The sequence below is a fragment of the Odontesthes bonariensis genome, chromosome 18, assembly GCF_027942865.1.
Source record: "Odontesthes bonariensis isolate fOdoBon6 chromosome 18, fOdoBon6.hap1, whole genome shotgun sequence".
NCBI lineage: Eukaryota > Metazoa > Chordata > Actinopteri > Atheriniformes > Atherinopsidae > Odontesthes > Odontesthes bonariensis.
This window is the reverse complement of record NC_134523.1, coordinates 10,955,524-10,975,765: the sequence shown is the minus strand read 5'-3', so window position 1 is coordinate 10,975,765 and position 20,242 is coordinate 10,955,524. Positions and strand designations below refer to the sequence as shown.

The following is a 20,242-nucleotide window of genomic DNA, read 5'->3' as shown; positions in this document are numbered from 1 at the left end:
TTAATTTCTTTCTTATTTGTCTGCGCGTTGCCGCCTCAGATGTTTTTCACACTCCATCTCCTCCTGCAGTCTAGTGTGGAGTGCCTGCGGGAGAACCTGTACTCCTTCACACCGCAGAGCATGACCAGCAAACTGGAGGCCCTGGTTGAGCGGACCGAGGACTTCACTGATTCGGCCTACACCAGTCACGAGCAGCGTCAGGCCATCCTAGGCCTGTGCCAGCTTGCTCGCCAGGACACCCAGCAGCTGGTGCACGTCTGGGTTGAGGCGGTATGTCAGCGCAAACAGGCGGGCGGGCCTGCACACACGTATACCCACAGGAATATTCATAAAATGAATAAAACCTTATACGTTTTTCACATGTAACACGCTTGTATGAATATTTCTATATATATATATATATATATATATATATATATATATATATATATATATATATAAAAAGACGCAAAACAAATGCATTTGAGCAAAGCAGAGGGGATTTGGTTTGTAGGAAGAATAAATGGAAATTTTCCACCGCCACAAACACAAAATCTTCCTTTATTCATTCAACACAATTCACCTGCAGCTATTTTGACAAATGATACATTTTTCTGTCTTTTATAGAAAAAATGCCACATTGTCCAAATTCAGGGGCTCTAAATGTCACATTTTCCTCTTTTCCTTTGTCATACGTTGGAATGAATAGATTGATGGATAGACTGATAGCAATGTTGAATACCGCGGCTGCCAACAAAATAGTTGCTGGAAATTACTCAATGAACTCCTGTCTTGAGCTGAACATGTGTGTTTATTTCCCATTGGTGACATCATTGCATGGTGACGATAACTACAGTATAGTTTTGTGTGTCGTTGCTGCCGAGTGCATGCGTTAGTGTTTCACCATTAATGAGTTTTCCATCAGTTCTGAAAAGGCAAATGCAGAGCGTGTCTCGTAAACAATGTGAAAAGAGACAAACAGCTTGCACTCTGCTTGGCTCCTTTTAACCTTTATTTATTTCACCAGAAATGGAACATTTAAGCTGTACTCTGCAACAATTATGTCACATTCTTAGCCGTGCTTTGAACATCACATATTTGTGAGAATAAATGAGCACCTCGGTGGTCAAATTGTTTCCGCTCATATTGAATTGGTGTAGATGTGCTTGTATGCTCACAGTTTGCACACGCTTTTTTTTCTACATCTAGTGTAAAAGTCATTCCAAGGCTGTGAGTCCTTACACTAACTGTGTGAGTCCTACCTGCAAATATAACTCAGCCTCCTGGTAAACTGTAATAGGGATTTTTTTCACTCTTTATAAGATAATAGACTTTTAATTGGTTGATCAAGACGCAGTCTGCCACTTGATGGATTAAGACAGCTGTGACCCTTCAATATATTTTTCAGGTGGGAGCACTTTTGTTCTGCGTATATGTATGTGTGTGTGTGTGTGTGTGTGTGTTGGCCTACAGACTTAAGTTTACTCTTCATCAGCCTCGTCCTTTTCTTTTCTCACACCTCTGCAGGAACGACACAGCATAATAATGGAGACCCACTTGAATAACTGCTTCTATCGAGGCTCACTCAGCTGACATGGAAGCAGCACGTAGTTCTCTCCCATTCAGCAGAGTCTCCTTGGCCTTAAAACAGACAGACTTATGAAACACAAGCCTTTCTGCTGCTCATTGTAAACTTTTACCAATGTGCTCCGAGTGCAAAGGGAGGCTGCAGTTGCATAATTGCACAATGGTGCCTCATCTGGTCCTTTTAATTGAAGATCTTGTGGAAACTTGAAAAGACCAGAGTCCTGCAAGTGTTTAGAAACTGGAGAGAAAGAATTTCCAAATATTCTCTCTGACCAGGACAGTCGGTGCTTTTATCCAGACAAGTTTATCAGAAGACATGTTTATTTTAGCTCTAATTTGACTCCAACTAGACGAAATCTGGAAAATTGCAGTGCAATTTTTGAATGATATAATTGGATCGAATCATTTTACTTTGATTGTACAAAATTACATACTCATTTAGTTTAGTCTGTTTGCATCATCTGACCATAATAGTTCACAAATGTCAAAGAGCATGCTATAACGGCACTGAGCTAACATTTTTTTTCTCGTCTTCTCCACTGCGTTGTCACACTCCTCTACCCAGACATCTGGGTTTGTGTGTTTGGATTTAAAGCTATTTTTGTGTCACGTGTTTTTTTCTCCCCTTCGTCTGTGTTTGGAGCAGCAGTCCGTCCACGCCAAAGAGGCCACAGAAGACATGGAGGTGGTCATTCTGAAAACATGCCAGAGCATCAACGACCTGAGACGTGAGGTGAGCAGCAGCCGGCCTCTGAGTCTGACTAGATGTACTCAGATACAGAAACACACAGACACGTCTGGAACGTCCCTCGTGAGCTGTTCAGCTTCTGTGGTTGGCTTCTCACTTTTATTATTTATATCACTTCAGCTTAGCTGCGGACTCTCTGTCACCTCACTGTCTCACCTCTGCTCTTCTATGTTTTCTCCGCCTCCTCAAATGCCACCCTAACTCGTGTCTCTCAACCATCTCTCTTTCCCCTGTGACCTCTCCACCCTTCCTTTTGCTGATTAATACTTGATTATTACGTCAGCTCCATAAGGTGGCAGTGGGCCGTGCCTCGGACTTGCTGAAAGTTCACGGGGAGCAGCTGCCTCTGAGGGCCCTCAAAGCTGCAGGTGCCGAGGGAAACCTGGAGGCAGTGGCGGAGTATTCGCGCACGCTCACAGAGCAGAAGGAGCAGCTGGTGGAGGTGGGCTGGGTCAGGAGCATGGGTAGCACTTGCAGAAAATTTTACCCATAGCTCAGATGAACTTTTCTCACTTGGATAGAAAACCGTGGTTGAATTTTATATTTATCTGTCTCATTCATTCATTAATATCAGAATAGGTGAGCAAATTGGCCTTCGGTCAAGAGGTTTTTTAACATGAGCACATAACACTTGATGCTGATAAACAAAAAGGAGAATGAAGAAGAGTGTAAAGGGTTTTTCACCTGTGTTCTCAGACGTGCCGGCTGTTGTGCCATGTGTCTGGAACAGAGCCACTGGAGATCACCTGTATACACGCTGAGGAGACCTTCCATGTTATTGGTCCACAGGTAACATAAATTGACAAAATATCATATGTGTAGAGTGTTGCTTTTAGGTTAGGAATATCATTATGCCCCATTTACTCGATGGCTGAGTTGCAGCAAACAGGAGACCGGAGACAGGGATTTACTTTTTAAAGTTCTGTGCAAAAGTCTTGAGCCACCCATCATCTCTTATACATTGCTGGGAAACCAGGAAATAGGTGCAGCAATTTACTGAACCATGTGCAAACATAAATGGGAATACTGTCTGTAAAGCAAAAGAAATAGTTTGTACAGTTCTAATGAGATTGAAAGTCAGTATTTGGTATGACCACATGTATTCTTCAGCACAAGCCGAACCCTCGAAGACGAGCTTTCTGTCATTTCTTTAAGTAGTCTTTAAGAAGTAGTTCTCCAGGCTACTTGAAGGACATTCCAAAGCTCTTCTTTGGATGTTGGCTGCCTTTTGTTCCATTTTCTATCAAGGTGATCTCAAACTGCTTGCAGTAATGTTGAGGTCCGGGCTCCGAGGAGGATTCATCCCTCTATCTATAAGACCTGTTGTCACTAATTTTCAGTCCATTTCTTGTGTCATTTGGCATACCTCAGCAGCCTTTTCTACCTGTTTCTCTTCCTTAAGAATGACTTTGTTGCAGCCATTCTTCCTTTGCCATCATTTCTGATGAGGCTTCAGTGAAATGATGCATTTCTCAGGTCCTGTGTTTCCTCCATTTTTTAAGGACACCACCTCCATGTTTTTTGCCGAATAACTCTTTGGGAATTACCTTGTTGGTTCCAAAAATACTATTGTCTGTGTCAGACTGTGTGAGCTTTGGTACTTTTCATTGATCCAATTAAAGAATGGGGAAAAGGATGTCTCTGTAGCCCCTTTCACACTGAGACCCGCTACCTTAGCGGGTCCAAATTGCCACTTCGACCCGCGTCGAGCAATGTGAACGCTTGGCGTGTTAGGTGACCCGTGTCGCCTGAAGCCGAGTTCAGGGGGCGTTGCCTAGTGGCAGAGCGTCACACAAAACACATAAAATGCTGGGCATGTACAATGACGTAGGCACAAGCCATGCGTCGGAGGTAGGGTTAAATACAGAGTGGCTTCCTCCCCAGATGGCGTGGCACATGTCAAAATATGGCCAGTCCAATCGCCCTCTGCCACTCCTGCCGTTGTGGTCATTAACAGCATGGAACTTTTTCCTCATGGCTTTTAATTTGTTGGTCACCTGCGTCTTGCGGGAAACCTCTCGCCAGCCCTTCCAGCAGAGGTCCATCTTTCACCGTCCCCGACATGTGGCGGTAAATAACGTCCTCTGCTCGGAGGCTGAGGAGCTCGCGGACCTCCTTGTCTCTCCAGTTGGCCATCTTCAAAAATGTCTCGAACTTGATGTAAAACAGAGTGAAACTTGTCCTCACCTGTCGCTGTTTTTTTCTGAATCAGCTGTCCATTCTGTCTTTTAAACTCCTCACGTCACGCCACGCCCACGTCCGACCCGCGTCGATTGCGTTCACACCAAACTCGGCTCGGCAAAAAGACTAGGGTCCGACGCGGGTCGATAGGCGAGTCGAGTTGACATGGCAGCCCGGGTCATCAGTGTGAACGCAACAGCGGACACGCTAAATTCACAGATTAAACGCGGGTTATTCCTCAGTGTGAAAGGGGCTTGTGACAGGCTGCTCATAATAAAGTTCCTAAGTTGCCAAGTTGTGTGAAGACACAACTCTAATTCATCCTTTGAGTTAGATGCCTTTTTTATGCTTGAATGATTCATAGGTCATTTTTTTGGTGGATTAACAAACAAAAAAGACACTTCATAGTACAAGGACTAGACTGACAATATGAGTGAAAAAGCAGCCACAGTCAAAAAAAAAAACTTTGAAAGAGCTTCATAAAGCCAAGAGAACCTTTATTCAAAGTAACTATGAAATATCAGGGGAAATCTAGTTTCTTGGAAGCAAAATATAAAGAAATGAGGGATGGCTCAAGACTTTTGCACAGCACTGTCATTTAAGATAATTTAAGCCATCATTCATTCCTTTTTTTTCCTTTTTTATGCTTCCTTTATCCTGTTCGGGTTGCGGAGCTGCCTATCCCAGCTCTCATCGGGCAAGAGCCTGTACAGGTCATCAGTCCATCACAGGGATAACAGAGACAAATGAGACAATCACAAATGCCCAAAGTCCCATCTACAGTTAATTTAGAATAAATCCCTAACGTGCGTGTTATTGAACTGTTATGGGTTAGGGAATATTACTCAACCGTGAGTAATATTCAGCCAAAATTCGGTACAAAGGGGGGAAAAAGGCAATTCATTTCCTGTCTCCTCTCTGTGCCTCCTGCACCTGCCATCCATTTAGAATGTCTAAGAACATGCTGTCCACCTCGTTCCCCATCCCAAGATCTAATTATGTTTGCTCTTGGAAACCATCCGTGGCGGTTATTATCCGGCAGTGTAGAATGTTCCCGTCCTGCGGCGCTAATGTCAGGCCCAGCTTGACTCTGCAGTAATGATTCTGCTCCTAAGTTCAAAGGTCAACCAATCAATAGCTGCGCAGTACAGAACGGTGGTGGAGATATCACTCTGTGCCTGCCCACAGTAATGCAGGGGCGGCCCGGAGGGTAATTGGCAATTAGATACTAGACTGCAGGGGGTGGACATAGGAGGTGTATGCATGTACACATATTTGTGGGATTTTAGTTTGTTTGGTGTAATCTATTGTCCTTCGATTGGGTCTCGATAACAGACTTGATTGCAGGTGTTTAGGTTGTAACGTGTTTCAAATATGTTGCTAACTTGAATTTGTACTAACACGGTGTGTACAAATTGACTACATACATTGGCTGGTACTGTACATGAGAAGGTGCATGTGATTAAACTGAAAATCGCCACAGTTGGGATTAAACGGCATCTTATCTTTCAAAATGTCTCACTACGGTATGTGAAACATTTGAATCTTCATTTTTTTCTATCCCAATTTATCGCTCTGTTGCTCAGATCATCTCAGCTGCCCAGACTCTGGCCCTGCACCCGTCCAGTAAGATTGCAAAGGAGAACCTGGACGTGTTCTGTGAGGCCTGGGAGTCACAGCTCTGTGACATGGCTCTGCTGCTTAAGGAGATAAATGACATCTTCGAAGGAAGACGAGGTGTGTTCAATAATGTTGAATGTGTATATAAAGGTAATTAGGGGTTGCTTTGAATTGCATTGTCCCTGAACATTTTAGCAGCACAAATGAAAGTCAAAGCTGAGCCAAAGCGAGCTGCGTGAACATCCCTCTTAAAAGTTAATCATCACACACCGTGGGAGGTTTTTGTAAAGAGACTAACGTCAGCTCTATTGAACACGTGTATTCATTCCTCTTCTGCTATAGTTCCCTTATTTGTTACTGATGCCATGATGTCATGGACAGCCACTCTTTCAAATGTAGCTTTTTGTATCCTCTGTGACAGTAACTGAGAGAGAAAATCCTTGTATAAACTGGAGTCTGTGCATTTGCCTGCACTTTGCTGTTTTTCCATGCGCGCATCGATGGATATTTGTACAACAGAAAGTTTGCCAGTATAGCTGTTATATAAAGCTGTTATTCACATTCTTAGCATTAAACAATAACACATGACGATTTCATGTTTTTCATTCGTTATTCGATGTTCAGATAATCCCAAACACTCTCTCCCACCAGGCGACAAAAAGCCGTATTTGTCACTCCCAAGACCAGGGGTGTGTATCACACAATCCATCCTCATAAATGTTTCACGGATACAATGGTTTGTAATAGTCTGATTAATAACACTCTCTTTTATCCACAGAAACACTCAGCCAACCTTAAGACTGCCAAGGCTGTCAAGTTGGATGCAGAGGTAGCGTGCTCGACAAGCTCTGCTGGGTTTCAGCACAATTAATAACATCGCATCTTGTTGCATGTTCCTGCAGCAAGTATATTAATCTCCAAGTAACTATGTCTGTCACTCGCTTGGAGAATTGATGGTGTTTGTGTTGTAATATGCTCCATTTCTGCTTGGCTGCAGTTTTTTCACATGCTTTTCCATCGCAGGAGGACGGACCGTGCAGAATATAGGCCTTCAAAGCGTGTAAACAAATGGAAAAGAACGCTGACTGTTCATCGGTATTTTAAAAAATGATATCCATTATCCTTCAGTCTTCAACAGTTTGTGCATCTATTGTGGTGCAGGAGCAGACAAGCATGGCCAAGCTGGGTCTGGAGCTTCGCCTGCTGTCATCAGATGTGGACACGGAGGTGGAGAAATGGGAGGAGCAGGAGCACGACATTGTCCGCCAGAGCCAGAGCCTCGCCAGTATGGCCTATAACATGCACCTGTTCACCAGGTACCACACACTGGTACCACACACTACACCCATGCATAAATTAGAAGAAAAAAAACAGCCTGCTAAACTGTCGCATTCATTTCAAAGATCAGCACTGTAAGCCTCTCTAGTATCCACATGAATCTCTTTAGAGGCTTAGAGCTAATGAGATTCTCAAGCCTCCAGCTATCAATATTTACAAGGCACTAAATTGACATGGCCGTGAATTACTCTGACATGATCGCTGTGAATGCAGTTTGTCCTTGTCCATTTTTCTAATCCATGTTGTTCTTTATTATTTTTCTTATCGATTCCTAAGAGGGGAGGGGCTGTTGAAAACAACGTTGGATCTTTTTCATCAGGCTGAGGTATGAGCATCCACTAATCTCTCCTGCTCCCCTCCCCTTGTTTTCTTTTTCTCTCCATGTTATTGAAGTTGTAGATGTATGCATTTGGTGTGTCATTAAAGCTAATATGTCCCAAGGCTGGCAGATCAATAGGCTTCCATTGCATCCATTGATTCACTACACCTTTGCAGATCTGATCAGGGCCTTTAAATGTGGAGGAAATTTAGTATAAAATCTTCTTAGCCGCCTTGGACACATGGGGTGATGATGTTGTGGAAAACGGTGTGTTCTATTGACTCGGGGTCACTGCCACTATTGTACAGTAATTTGTAGAATAAGGGTCCAAAAGGCCTGCCAGCTTTTATTCAGTTTGGGATGTGGAAAGATAAGAGAAGATGAGGAGCGAGAGTAGAAAGAGAGGGGATATCATACAGGTATAAGTTGAGAAAAACTAAACTTGAAATTGAATGACTATGCTTTCTGTCTTTGCTATCTAAGGGCCTCTTCCTGAAAGTTAAAATAAATACATATTTTCTTGTAGTTTATTTAATTTTTTTTAAACATTTTCCTCTTATTGGTGTTTCATTCTTAAGGTTCTGTCTGAAGAGGGCCTCCGGCTGTGCTCATCTCTCCGCACTTTTTCCTCTCAGGTAGGAATGCAGTGCATCCGCATCTCTTCAGCAAATACAAAATTTAAGCATGAATAGCAAAGAGCAGTGCATTCCCACATTGAATTAACATCTTTTTATTAAGAACGCCATAATAAATCTAATGCATATCATATGACTGAAAACCTTTTTGTACAAACATAAACTGTATGTAGGCAGTGGACGTAACCAACGTGACATCATCCACTGGTTTGTGAAATTGTTTTGAAGCCTCGAGTTTGTTGTCATCCTGTATTTTTGGGGCAAGAATTGACCATATTTGGACAAGAGTTTGTGCTGACACCTGAAACCTAATTGGACGAATATGTATACGTTTGAATAGATATGTTTTATATCTATTTAATTGTTAAGTTATTTTTTTAGAAGGATCACAGGTACACTGATCAGAAGGCATTAACTGAGCTCACGACACCATAATGGCTTAAGGGAAAAATAAACTGACTTAAAAACACTGTCTAAATGATATGTAGTATGTTGTGGCTACTCTACTAGAACATGGTTGATGCCGTACAAAAACTATGGAAAACAGTGTCTTTAACTTTGAATAGAGTGAGCTTCTAACTCACTTTGAATGCACACACTAACACACACAGTGGCACCTGTGCCTACACCCGTAAACCTCTTACTTCTTTGCACGCCCATATCTCCCATTCTGGCATGCCACACTGTTAGGTCTGCCTTATAAATCAAACAGCAAGAGCAGGAAATTAAGGTTGTCACGCACCTCTTCTCCGCTCTGAGATCCAGCGAACAAACATAGCCGAGGTGCCTTCCTTCCTTCCTTCCTCTTGCTCTCTACCGACTCCTACTCCAAGTCCTCCAAGTTTAATTAAATCGCTCCTTTTGACAGCCTGTAACGACTGCCATTTGTCACTGCTGTGTCTGTGCGTGTGTATGATTGTGCACATGTACATGTGTACAGGGAATGGCTTGTGTGTGACTGCAGCCGCCCAGAACTAATTCATAATCAGGAGGCCCGGCTCTTCAACTTGTCTCTTGCTTTCTGATTAATTACATCAAACAAACTGGTGCTAATGGAGTCCCTCCGTTTCACCCTCCACTCCCATATCAGCAAACACGCTCACAGCACACCTGTGTTCCCCCCAGTGAAAATCCTAAAGTGCTGTGTACTTTTGACAGTCATTGTTGGTATGAAACTGAGGTAGATTGATGGCTCCTGTGACTGAGATCTAGGGATTAACTCGACTGGTTTATAGACTTAAGCTGCAGTTCATGGCTGTTGCTGATGGATTACACTAAGCATTATTTATTGCATTTATTTCATCCTTTTTTTTTTTTATGATGCTTTACTTGTGAAGAGCATGTAAGTCTAGTCCAGTAAGTCTATCAATGTGCGCTCAGATTAACCCTGTAGAAAATCTCCGCTGTTCTGAAAAGCATCCCTCTTTCTCTTTCCCTGTCGTTCTTCGCTGTTCCAGCTGGTTGATGAGGAAAAGTCTGCGGTGATGACAGAAATGGAGAAACTGATGGCATTGTGCCAGCAGCTGCAGATGGAGGCCAAGGCTCCTGTACAAGGCAAGACTGCCACCTTCCAGAAGGTACCTTCACTACAGCCGTTTTGCCCTTTATATTTAAAGAGAATGACCAGTCACTTGATTTTGTTCAGAGCTTGTTTGATTTGTGGGCATTAGGTTAGTTGTATCACACACCAAGAAGATATCTGCTGTAGGCCCTGTCCTTATACAGTTAATTGGCTTTAACTGTATCAAATTAAGAAGCGTCAACAGCAGTAGGGTATCAGTGATTCACGGAACACACAATAACTGTGACTAACCCATGTTCATTACTGGCTAAAGCATCATTTTTGGGTGATCTGTGTGTAACGGCAACATCTAGCCAAGGGTGCATGATTAATGAATGTCTATGAGGAATTAATGAGCATCTGGGGGCAGGAATGAGCTGCTTGAGGTCACCCTGTAATAAAGGCGAAGGTTTGAATCAAAAGGATGGGATGAAGAATCGCGTGTCCTCTGCTCATTAATGAGCGCCTCTTTCTGTGCATCATGGCGTTCACTTCATCATTTATTACCACTGTTTGCCTGGCAACCGGCCAGTCAACCACCAATGAGAAAACCTTTTATTCTTTTACACACCAAATACGGAAAGTTATAAAGCCATTTTAAGTGTTTCCACAATTTATGTTTAGGACTCATCTTAAAATGAGAGTGAGACAGAGACTCGCTCACTTTTCACGCACTGTCTTTTTCATATTTTTTCAATTTCTAAGTTAACTGATTGATTGGAAGATGTTGCTTTTACATGTGCTTTTACACTGGTTTTGAGCATAGATTACCATGATACAACAAATGAACAGCAACAGAAGACATATTACCCTGTGTCATTATTTGATCAACACAAACTAGGCAAAAATACAGAAGCAGTGTGTAAAAAGCTTAGTACACCCATTGATTTATCATCCTGCGAAACCAGCTCGGGGAGCATTAACTTGAAGTAGATGTTTCTGAATCACATTATAAGTCTCTCACATCATTGTGGAGGAGTTTTTGCCCACACCTCTTTACATCATTCCTTCAGTTAAGTCGGAGTTCCTTTGACAGCCTTTCAATTAGGTTGTGGGATGGACTGATTGGGCCATTCCAACACCTCAATTCTTCTCTCACTCTGTTGTAGATTTGTTGCTGTGCTTTGAATAATTTTCCTGTTGCGTGACCCGATTTCAGCCAAACTGTAGCTATCCGAAAGATAGGCCTCTCATTTGACTCTTGAATACGAAGGAGTGTCAGCTCCTTGTGTGCTGCAGTGTGCCCAGTTCCCGTGGCTGCAAAACAACCCCAAATCACCCAAATTCTTTGGAAACTGCAGTGTAACTCTTTCCATCTTGATGGGCAGCAAACATAACTCCTCTAGGATAATTGCTTACTCCTGAATGCTCCAGACCATAAGCCTGACAACATTTCTACTTTTATAGAAGTGCTTTAAGTACTGCTGTATTTTTGGTAGAGTTTTTGGTTGAATAAGTAATGACTTATTATAATATGCTACATGCGGTTGGTCATATGAGGTTGTTTTCACCTAATTCTAAAACCTGGTTAGGATCACTTTTTTATTTCCTGATTTGTAAAACTTTATCATTGAAAGAGAGTTTACTCTAGTTTTTACCATTAATGTATGTACATTCATTAGATATACTCAAGGAGACACCTTTATTATGGTCCTACTTTATTATGCGTATCACTGGTAAAAAAAAACAAAAAAAAAACAAAGCCACTAGAACTGGACCTTTCTTTGACAGAATACAGAACTGAATCATGGCACAGATCTGATAAGGAATACATGAACATTTCTGGGACACTGAAAGTGTCCAGAAGCAGAGCAGCTTGCGTTACTCTTAAAAGGAAGACATTTGGAACCATCTACTTATTTTCGAGATCTTGCAGCATCATGCTTTGGGGATATTTTTCTTCGACAAGAGCAGGGGGCTAGTCAGGATAGAGGGCAAGTTTGATGCAGAAAAATATATAGCAACCTCAGGTGAAAACCTTTCCCAGAAGTGGCTTCAGCAATAACATGTGAAAGTCCTAGAGTCTGGACCTGAACCGAAGAGAGTTCATCTGAAGAGACCTGAAAATGGCTGTGCACTGGCACTCCTCAGCCAACCTGATTGAGCTTGAATGTATCTGCCAAGAAGGATGGATGGAACTTCCAATGGAAAAACATGACAAGCTTGAGGGATCAGTCCCAATATAGAGGAGGTTACCATTGCTGCTAAGAGTGTTTTGTTCATAAAATCATTTAATTTTTCATTATTGATCATTTCAAGAGACAACTTTTTTCCCCTTTGTCTTTGTGGAGTATCATGAAGATTATACATTAAATCCATTTAAAGATGAGTCCTAAATATAAAAAGAAAAAGAGTATATTAAAGTATCACAAAAACCTGCCATATGCATCGTAGGTTTGTATTTGGTGCCTTTGGTCCCTTAAAGATTCTTTGTAAACTTGGAGGTATTTTTGTTTCTTTGTTTGTAGGTGGACTCATCCATTCAGACAAGCAGAAGCATCTTGACTGTGGTCCACCCCCTCCTCCCACTCTGCAACAAGCTCAACAGAAAGGTGATATTCCACTGAACACTCACAATAATTTGGTAAACTTGATAGAGTTAGCCGACTATCGTTATTAACATTCAGCAGATATGTAGCAGCATTGGCCTTGATTTAGACCTGTTTTTTGGGAGTATTCACTTTCCCTTTTGCTCCCTTTAAAGTGGAAATATTTCTTTTTATCTGCTTAGAGCTCCACTGTACTCCACCAAGTACTTTCCAAATGCATCGTTTTGAGATTAAAGTGAAAAAGTGGGGCTTGTGGCCACAACAAATCAAGAAAAAGCAGCTGATGAGACAGAACCAAAACTATAAAACGGTGGTCTGCAAAACTAAACCAGCTAGCTAAATGCTTCATAAAGCTGCAGAGTGTGACACAAAAACAATACTGAGTCTAGTAGCTACAAGTGTACTGTTTGTGTATTTTTTTCCATCTATTTTTTTCTGTCCATTTGCAGTACAAGTCAGAGAGGACTAGCCTTAGCTCCCCACAGGACTGGAGAGAAAAGCAGGATGCATCCACACCTGTTAAAGAGGAAGGGGCCATCAATGGCAAGAACAGCAATGGCTTCGGCATCAAACCCTTTGAGCAGCACATGACCGGTCTCAACCTGTTGGAAAGCAAATAATCTAGGGGATGGTCTCCTCTGTTGTCTGTTATTCTTGTTGAAGCCACACACAGCCAACCTCACCTCTGTGGAGCACATGTAATCCAGGAAATATACCCCCCTCATCACCATGCACCCGCCACAGAGTGGGCTGGAGCCATGGGGTGAAGATGGTTGCCTTTGGGTCAGCAAGAGCTTGTATTCCCCATCATGATGATGAATTGCAAGATGTGCAGGAGAAAAAGCAAACGCAAGCTCTCAATGACCTGTGTGGTAGTTTTTACTCCAGGTTTGCTTGTTACCTGAAGCACCAGTTTCACCCCAGCTCACATGATGGAAATAATCGGGCACCACTATGAGAGTGACTCTTCAAGAAGAGTGAGGTCTGGCAAAAAAAAAAAAAAAAAAAAGATTTTGCCATCACTTTATCACTTCTCTGGCTATCGAATTGATAAAATGATCAGGAATCAGGTGAGAACTCCACTTGATGCTCAGCTCAGCCATACACCTGTCTTCACTATGTGCCTCTGTGTAACAAGCCCATTTGTTCTGTGGTGTACTGTAAATGCGTCTCACAGGTTAGATTTAAAGAGAAAAAAAAAAGCTACTGTTTAAATCTTGTACATTTGCAGACTTGTAATGTTAACACATTTATGTAACGTTAGCCATGTCACTCGGACGTATATTTTACTAGTCGACCACATGATGGCATTATTGTCTAGTTGTCACAGCATTTACTGCAGAACATTCCCCATGTGCCATGCTAGTAGGAAATGCAAAAAAAAAACAAAAGAAAAAAAAAAAGATTCTTGCCAAATATGATTGTTTCCTAAAGACTCAAATCCTTAGATTCCAACTATCCTGAATACACTATTTGTCCTCCAGTGCTCATCAGTGGAGACATTTATATTATATCGCCAGGTTGGAAGAAAGGAGAAAAAGTCAATAAACCCCATCTTTTAGGTGTTTCTGGAAAGCCAGGACTTTACTTTAATACATCTCGAGTATTACCAAATCATATTCTGCCGTGATGAAAGGTAGTTCTGTGTAAAAAAAAATTAAAGTGTACATAATATGAAGACTATCAACATGAAGCTGCCCAACAGGCAGATAAGTATTAAATGGTATGAGGTATAAATATGAATATATAGAATATGGTACTTGAAGGGTAAACAGTGTTTGTATCCCAAGGTAATAACTTTGGTACTAGGCAAGAGTTTCATAATGACTGAAATTTAAAACATACAATAAGCTTTAGAGAATCCATGTATGTGTGAGAGCAGCTAAGAATGCTGGGTACTGCAGCAGTACCCCAGATGTGAAGAAATCAGATCTAGTTTTGGACCATCTATTCTTTTGACAGCTGAAAGGTTGATAAAGGTGAGACGAAAAAAAATAAACAATATTTTTCTTAAATCACTGTTGGGTTTTCTTTATGTTCAACAAAAAAACAACATGCTTTTCCTCCACGTCTTTGTTCATCAAATTAGCCCAAAACAACCGAACATGGGAAAGAAACTGCAAATTTGAAAACTTCCTGGACCCTTCATCGAAGTACAAAAAAAAAAAAACCAAAAATAAAACAACTGATGCAGAAGAGCCTAAAGCTCTTGCAAACCTAAAGTGCTTGTATTCTAAACAAGAGTTTCAGGATTGATTCAGTTTAAATATCAGTTTCCTGGATACTGTCCACATTCTTCAGCCAAAACGCTCCTTCGGAACACTTTAGCCCTGAATACTGCAGGAGCCGCGTCAGGAGGGTTGCGACTGGGCGCGCTTTGAGACGAGGCTCTCAAACTCCTCTCTGCTCAGAAGACTTTCTGTTATGCTCTTGCTCTCGTCAAACTTCGGCAGGATGACAGCGATGTACCCTTCAGTGGACGGCTGTTGGGGGTTAAAAGACAAAGCACAACTGAAGCGTTTGGTTTCATAACATCAGATAAAACTTAAGCAACACTGAAAAAGGTGAAGGACTGGATCACCCGATGCGGTTAATTCATCTAAACTAATCTAATCTCTCTCAGTTATATATCATATTTACTCATATACAGCAAACAGCTGAACAAATTTACAGTCCAAGAGAGACAAATAAAAAGTTGACTATCATAATTATCGCTCAGTTATGGTATCACAGGTCAAACATATCAATGAAATCAAGATATCTGCACATTAACTGGAACATTCTGATGTAAAGGCATAATTTACCTTTTCAAGCAACAGACTTGGCGTTTTTAAAATATTCTCATTGACCTCCAGCAGACGGCCCCGGATACAGCTGAGACAACATACGGTGTGTTAGTGATGCTGGCACGCAATCATGTGGAGGATAACTTGATCCATGCTGATAAAAAAAAAAAATTAGACAAACGTCTCACCTGTAGATTGTGTATTCAGTTTCATCTGAGCACGTTATCCTGCACAAAGGTGCAAAATCGGTAAGGAACTGGCCTCCCTGTTGTTAGGGGGGGGGGGGGGAGACAAACAAACACCTTGAGGATGGTTTGACAAACAGGACCAGAAGAATACATTTACGGAAATCTTGATGACATTACCCGCTTGGACTTCCCAGACACTTTATTATTCAGCCGACTGCAGCCTTCACTGATCCGGTAATTAATGCTTTTGATCGTGCGCCCATTCTGAAGGATTGGGTGGGTCTCTGCTAAAGTGATAACACATATTCTGCAAAAAAGAAGATATGACTTTTCAAACCACATGCAAACAACTACTCAGTAATGAGCTACTTTTATGCACATTTGCCAACTCTAAATCGCACAAACTCGAAAACTCTAAGCATTCAATCGTTTTCAGGCGACAAGTAATTTGCGTCACGAAAGAATGGCCATAAAGCTTAACACCTCATATCAAGGTCTGCATAATCATTAGGCAGCGATCTTAATGCGGTGTAATGTTCGATCGCATATAAGAGCAATGTAGCAGGGTATCAGGTAAGTATCACAAGATATTCAAAAGGATGCTTCACTGTCATGTTGTTTTCCTTTTATCACCAGCAGATGTTTCACTACTGCTGTTACCTGTTTGAATGTTGCAGGATGCAGTGGTCCTCACACGGTTTCGCCTTCATATCTAAAGAAAACAGTTTCAACAACGATATATGCATATATATATATATTTTTTTTAGAATCCTTTGCTTGCCATAAAACATGTGCATCGCGCTCCCTTACTGAACTATGAAAACGTTAGCATACTTAGCCGTGACACTTACTATTGACCATTAACCAGCATGGAGACACATTTCAATGAGACTTTACTTACCGGCTCTGTACCAACGTGTGTAATAACGGTCGATCACTGAAGGGGCTTTTGCTTCGGTGTCTTTCTGCTCCTCGCAGTCCATCAAAAGTATTTAAACCGCTGAGTCAAAAATAAATTGAAACACTCTAATGCGGAGCATCAACTTGTGCGTTACTTTGCTTGACGGACAACAAGTGGTGTGGCACTAGTTGGTCCGTCTTTTGAAAATATCCGAAGGTTTTTAGAGGCCAAACGTTCCGGGGATGATTTTGATGAGCCATAAATAGCGTGGTTATTTTGATGGGAACAGTCGGATTTGTCTGAGTATTTCCGATCAGCGGTGAACAGGGGGGGGGGGGGGCAATCCAGAATCACATAACCATTAGACACGCAGAAGGTCCCCCACCAATGTTAACAGAAAAGACACATTGCTTCCTTAATTGTTTTTTCCACTTTCAGTCACTGTAAATCTCTGCGGTCATTATATTATGTCTTTGTTGTCTATTCAAGTAAAGGATCAGTAATATGTTCTTCTTCACAGTTCAGAATAAACGTGTACCGTATCTTTTTTTTTTTTTTTTTTTTTTTTTTTAATCAGTTGTGTGCAGATTTGAAATATTTCCAGATGTAAATTTTAAAGAATATGGACTACTGAGATAAAAATCGTCCTAATTGGCTCAAGAACTTTTTTGTGTGTGTCTATATTTAAACACGTAAATGAGGTATGATCTAAGTGAACATGTTTTAATTTGCATGCATTTGCAGTACAAAAATGAGGAAATTGGATTCAGAATTAGTGTTTCATTTTCCGTGAGAGGACAAGGATTTCACCAGGATTTTTGATATTTCTTCTTCCTCCTTAAATCTAAAGATTGTGTCCACAATCATGAGATTTTTTTTCACAAATGTTTTGATTAACATTTTTGTTAAAAAATAAACCTCAGAATATACAAAGGACTTACATGTTAGATCATACAACTGGTACTAAAGCAGAGATTTCTTACTAAGATTTGTTTTGTCTCCGTTTTTCATGCTCAAGTCTGTTTTGTCTATGTCAAAGCAGATTGTTGCCCTTTTACTCCAAAAAACTAAGAGTTTTGTTATGTGTGCATATAACCAAAAAACATATATAAGAAACATAAATAAATAATAAACATTACTATGTCATTCGTTTACATTCTGTTGTAAACTGAAGTTTGACTTTTTCCCTCATGTTTACTTCATGTCACTTGAAAAGTCACAATTATATTTGAATTGCCCACTAGATGTCACACTATTACTAACAACCAGAGTACACAATATCTTTCATGCAATTTTGTCCTACACATGCAAACTTCTTATCATAGTTGCTTCATGCACATTGATCTGCTGAAGATTTACATGTTCTTTTGACACCAGCTAAGTATTTTCCTAAATGATATGTATTTGTTTTTGTGTGATGTAGTTTGATAGAAGGTATATTTTATGTCATTTCATAGAGTCAGTTTTGGGGGTTCGGTTCATTCTCCACACTTTATACAACATGTCTTTTTACTTAACTGTAATGGTGTTCACATTTGGCAGATTGATGTGCAAGTTGAACCTACATCCTAGTACATTATATAATGCAGAGATCTTGGAAAGGATGGATAAAGAAATGAAGGAATGTTATTTTCCCTGGTTCTGACAAATGTCCCCTGTCAGACCCAGACAAGTCACATACCAAACATATCTGGTATGATGTCCAACTTCCATTCTGTGGACTTTGCAGAGGGAACATTTTTTGGGGGGGAGCTGGTATTGCTGGTAGCACTTTGCAAAGTAATGATGACTTCATCTTAGCATAATTGAGAGAAAGATAGAACAAGAGCTACCCGTCTGACGCTTGGTTTGGTTGCATAATGTGTTTTCCATATACCTACGCACTACTAAGCGTTGGAAAGTTTGGCTGTCAGGACCCATCCTAATGAGTTTTTCCATTACTCCTCCATCTGTGGTATACTCTTGCCTGCAATTAATTTGCAGATGAAATGCAGAAACCTTGTGGAAACTGTGGGCACAAAAGAAGTCAACCACAGAAAAAAAATTCAGTCACGTCCAATTAACATGACCATGCTTTATGTGATTTAAAAGCTTTACTTGTGACCTTATCCTCAACAATTTTTTACTATAGACTATTATCAACAACATCTGTCAGCATCAAGTAGATGTAAGATGCCATCAAGTTTCCTTGAAAAATAGATTGCATTGTACCAAAGCTCCTGAGAATGTTTAACAATTTCTCAATTCATATAATTGAATCAGAAGCAAAAGAATTCTGATCCCTCGCAGATGAGCTCAATGGATTTTCCTATGTGCAGGCGTGCACATAAGTGTTTGTGCTTGTGTTTATCAGTCTGCTTGTTGCTAATATGTGTCTGTCAGTCTGTGTACATTCCAAACCTTTTACTACTTATTGTTAGAATCAACATTGCACCCCCTCCCTCCCGGTTTTCAGTCCTGGACTTTGAGGTTCACTAGCTGGCCGTCACCCAGGCACGTCGAGTGCCGCCAGCTGTGCAGGCTTTGGCATATGCGTGAGTGTGTTTGGGATGTACACGTTGCTCCACGTCAGCTACCACTAATGCAAGCTGCAAATCTTTTCTGGCCTGCCTTTTGTCTGTTAGGCTCCAACAGTCTGTCCCTTCAAGTAGAAGTTGTCCAGCTTCTTTCTGTGGATGGCTCTCGATGCCAGACGACAGCCTGATAAGGGAAGAGTGGAGCTCTGTCCAACAGTGGGGTGATGCTTGCGTGGCTTATAGAGACCTGGGGCTTCCTACCATTAGGACTGTACTTACCTAAAACCAGCATATTGATATGTCACAATTTCCAGCTTTGCTGTGTTATTAGTGTTGTAAATATGCAGCAACTTGGGTTCTTTCCCAGACACACAAGAAGCAGCTTTTTAGCTAAATGCAGCTTTGATTACTTGTTTTCACAAGACACACACACAAAGTAGGCTGCAAGGATTAACAGCCAACTGACCGTCAGGATCGCTCAAGGATCAGTGGAGCATCCAGGGTCTTAGCACACGACTGAAGATAAAGACAGGAAGACTGATTAGAAACACACCACAGCAGTGGTAATCACCCTCACCATCTGGCACAGCTCTCACTAATGCACATCTCCAAAAAAAGAAAAGCGTAAAACCTGCCACCACCACTATCAACAAGACACAGAGATGGGCAGTGCTTTAAAACAGACTGAGGTGACTATTTCAATATTCAGTCATTCAATGTAAAGAAAAAAAGCATGAATGAGCACTTAATTTAAAACAGAGGGTTTGCTACTGTGAGAAATTGTGGCTGTCTTCCTTCCTGGCAAGCAACCACACTTTCTTTTGGCATTAAAAAGATTGAGCCACGCAGTTCTGGTCAGAATTATTAACACATGTTGAATTGAAGGACAAAACGTCTTGAGAAATAAACTGATATGAATATTTTTTTTTCTACTGTGCATATTCCAATAACGTGGCAAAATAAGAGGTTATGATATTGTGAAATGAAATAATATAAATAAAAAATGCTGCATTTACGCAAATATTGGCACCCTTGACTAATTCTTTATTGCAGAAGCTTTGGCAATAATGACACCCTCTATATGCTTTTTGTGGCTATCTAGAGGGTTTTTGTACCAGTCTTTCAGTAGTTTCTGCTGCTTTTTCATTGCTTCATATTATGTCAATTGAATATTTGCAACAGCACCATTTAGCTCATTCCAAAGTTTTCCTGTGGAATTCAAAACAGGACTTTTTGCCGGCCATTTTAAAACAGTCCATCTTTTCTCTTTGAAAGGAGGATCTTTTGTGAATATTGCCATTCAAAATATCACAGCATAATGGAGCTGTTTTACC

At 41.0% G+C, this 20,242-nt stretch overlaps 2 protein-coding genes across 2 annotated transcripts in view; one reads left to right on the top strand and one right to left on the bottom strand.

Moving 5' to 3' along the window:
- ctnnal1 (catenin (cadherin-associated protein), alpha-like 1) overlaps positions 1–14,532 on the top strand; it is a 55,701-nt gene extending 41,169 nt beyond the window's left edge. Inside the window, exons 7-19 of the mRNA XM_075449468.1 lie at positions 70–270; positions 2,213–2,299; positions 2,598–2,756; positions 3,011–3,103; positions 6,082–6,232; positions 6,767–6,804; positions 6,894–6,944; positions 7,277–7,431; positions 7,730–7,778; positions 8,351–8,407; positions 9,865–9,984; positions 12,437–12,520; positions 12,967–14,532. Coding sequence (XP_075305583.1) covers positions 70–270; positions 2,213–2,299; positions 2,598–2,756; positions 3,011–3,103; positions 6,082–6,232; positions 6,767–6,804; positions 6,894–6,944; positions 7,277–7,431; positions 7,730–7,778; positions 8,351–8,407; positions 9,865–9,984; positions 12,437–12,520; positions 12,967–13,137 — 1,416 coding nt within the window. The 3' untranslated portion in view covers positions 13,138–14,532. The remainder of the gene's footprint in view (positions 1–69; positions 271–2,212; positions 2,300–2,597; positions 2,757–3,010; positions 3,104–6,081; positions 6,233–6,766; positions 6,805–6,893; positions 6,945–7,276; positions 7,432–7,729; positions 7,779–8,350; positions 8,408–9,864; positions 9,985–12,436; positions 12,521–12,966) is intronic.
- Positions 14,074–16,566, bottom strand: abitram (actin binding transcription modulator). Its single transcript, XM_075449469.1, has 6 exons — positions 16,393–16,566; positions 16,152–16,203; positions 15,669–15,798; positions 15,492–15,568; positions 15,322–15,391; positions 14,074–15,000 (listed from the first exon to the last, which is right to left on the bottom strand). The coding sequence occupies exons 1-6, from the start codon at positions 16,472–16,474 to the stop codon at positions 14,869–14,871; spliced, it is 543 nt and encodes a 180-aa protein (XP_075305584.1). The 5' UTR covers positions 16,475–16,566; the 3' UTR covers positions 14,074–14,868.
- Between the last annotated feature and the right edge of the window lie 3,676 nt (positions 16,567–20,242).